General features: G+C 64.9%; 1 protein-coding gene across 1 annotated transcript in view; it reads left to right on the plus strand.

Moving 5' to 3' along the window:
- NES (nestin) overlaps positions 1–2,206 on the plus strand; it is an 8,425-nt gene extending 6,219 nt beyond the window's left edge. Inside the window, 2 exon segments of the mRNA XM_019473166.1 lie at positions 4–1,321; positions 1,421–2,206. Coding sequence (XP_019328711.1) covers positions 4–1,321; positions 1,421–2,206 — 2,104 coding nt within the window.
- Positions 2,207–2,371: the final 165 nt, after the last annotated feature.

Consider the following 2,371-nt stretch of genomic DNA (forward strand, 5'->3'; position numbering starts at 1 on the left):
CAGCCGAAAGCCCCGTGCAGAGGACTGGGAGGTGACAGCAGAGGACACAGAGGGGGCTCTGGGGACAGAAGAGCCAGCCTGGGCAGATGACACCCCGACGAGCGCAGGAGGGCTGGAAAGCGAGGGGAGTGACGGCATGTCGCCAGCAGAGCTGGAGGAAACCCGGGAAGATGATGAAGAAGACGGCGAGAGCCGAGGGATGAGCCAGCAGCAGCCACCGCTGGAGGCTGAGCCGGCCCCGGGGCTGGCGAGGGATGAGCAGGAGGGCACCGCGGGGCAGCCTGCTTGGGCACCAGCAGATGGCCCTGGGCGAGGGGACAGCCAGGAGCTGGCTGGGGCTCCGGAGGAGACATGGGAGGTGCAGGATGAGGATGCTGATGACGAGCTCGGCTCGGACCCGGGACAGCCGGAGAGCAGCAGCTCCGGCCCTGCGCCGCTTCAGCAGGTGCCAGGTGACGGTGCGGAGAGCAGCGAGTCGGCCGAGGAGGAGGCTGGGCGACTGGGAGAGCTGGAGCAGGCACCGGGGACGGGCAGGAGGGTGGAGCTGGAGGACACGCTGCCGGACAGCACGCCCTTGCACCTCTATGAAGGGGAGATGCTGGCTGTGGTCGCACCCAGCCAAAACCCTCCGGAGACTGAGGAGACCACAGAGACAGCCCCCACATCTGAAATAGCTCCGGAGGATGAAGGATGGCTGGAAGGGAGGGACAAGCCACCAACTCCCGCCATGCCAGAGAGCCGCGAAGAGGAGGCAGGAACAGAGGTAGCCCCCGCGGCAGAGGGTGCCGAGGAGGAGGAAGGCTATTTCATGGTCTCTGCTCCCAACCAAGAGGTGTCCAGCTCAGAGGAAGCCGAGATCTCCGAGGACTTTGAAGAAATTAAAATTGAAGCAACCGAAGCCAGCAGAGATGATCTGGAAGCTCCTGGAGAAGCATCTCCGGTGCCAGAGGACGAAGGGCACTTTGAGGCGTTTGTTGGTGAAGCAGATGAAGGCAGGAAGATGCCCACAGAAGAACCTGAGATGCCAAAGGATGAGGATGAGGATGAGGATGAGAATGAGGATGATGCTGGGGGTTTTACTGCTGAGCTCGAGGAAGGTCCAGCCGCGCCTGAGGCAGATCCCGGCTCCCCCAGGGCCACGGGGCCGTTAGCAGGAGACACCGACGAGCCAGCCCAGGGTGCCGTAGGCTCCGGTGTGCATGAGGGACCAGAGCGCTTGGAGGGCTTGGCCGCCGAATCGGTTGAGGAGCTCGACGGCACGGTGGAGCCGGAGAGCGACGCTGGCAGAGCCGGAATGCTCCCAGGCTGCAACCTGGGGCTGGTGGGGCAGGAGAATGAGGAGGAGGAGGAGGAGGAGGAGCCCGGCACGGCTCACCACGACACGGTCGAGCCTATCGCTCCGGCAGGGCTCCAGGCCCAGGTGATGCCGGTTTCTCCGCTGCCTGACCAAGCAGAGCAGACATCAGATGAGCAGCCATCTGTGGAGGAGGAAGCACCGGATGGTGACAGCCCTCCCCCGGCTGGGGACGAGGAGCTCCCCAAGGCCGACCCACCTCGGCCGGGCTCCGCGCCGGAGCAGGGAGGTTTTCCGGAGATGATTAAAGAAAACCCAGAGGCGGCCGATCTCTCTGCAAAAGTGCTGGCGGATGTCATGAAAGACTCAGATATTTTGGAAATAGTCGAGCAAGCCCTGGAGTTCAACCAGGAGCTGGTGATGGGGGCAAGGGCGGCCGAGGGCGGGCAGCGGGATCCTGGTGGGACCGAGCTACCCCGGGACACCGGGGAAGACTCCTCGCCTGCCTCGTCCAGCGAGGAGGAGCCGACGGTGCAGGAGGCGCCAGCGGATGCGGCACCGGGGACGGAGGGTCTGATTCGGGCCGAGAACGGGCTGCACCGGGAGGCCAGCCTGGAGGACCTGGCCGAATTCACCGAGGTGCTGAACGGCATCGCCGGTGTGCCGCTGGCACAGGAGTTCCCCACGGAGACCGCAGACCCCACTGCGGTGATGCCACCGCAGCCCCCTGCTCCCGGAGATGCCACCGCGGCCAAGCTGGCCGATGCCACCCCATGTGGCAAGCACGGCGGAGCCGACACCGTCCCCGTGCCGTCCCCTTTGGGGGATGACGTCTTGTGCCTCGCACCCGACCAGCTGCCGGCCTGCCGGCTGAGAGCCGAGCAGGAGCCCTGGTCCTCGGGGGACGAGTGACGGCGGCGGGGGGGGACCCCTCCAGTAGCCCCCTCCCTGCCAAAACCCAGCACCCTCACTTCACCCACCTGCCCACTTAACGCTTCTCCATCTCCTTGTGATTTTTAACACGTTTGTGTGGATTTTTTGCACCCCTTTTCAGAGTGAAGAACCACCAAGCTCAGT

This window comes from Aptenodytes forsteri, unplaced genomic scaffold (genome assembly GCF_000699145.1).
Source record: "Aptenodytes forsteri isolate BGI_AS27 unplaced genomic scaffold, ASM69914v1 Scaffold230, whole genome shotgun sequence".
Classification (NCBI taxonomy): domain Eukaryota; kingdom Metazoa; phylum Chordata; class Aves; order Sphenisciformes; family Spheniscidae; genus Aptenodytes; species Aptenodytes forsteri.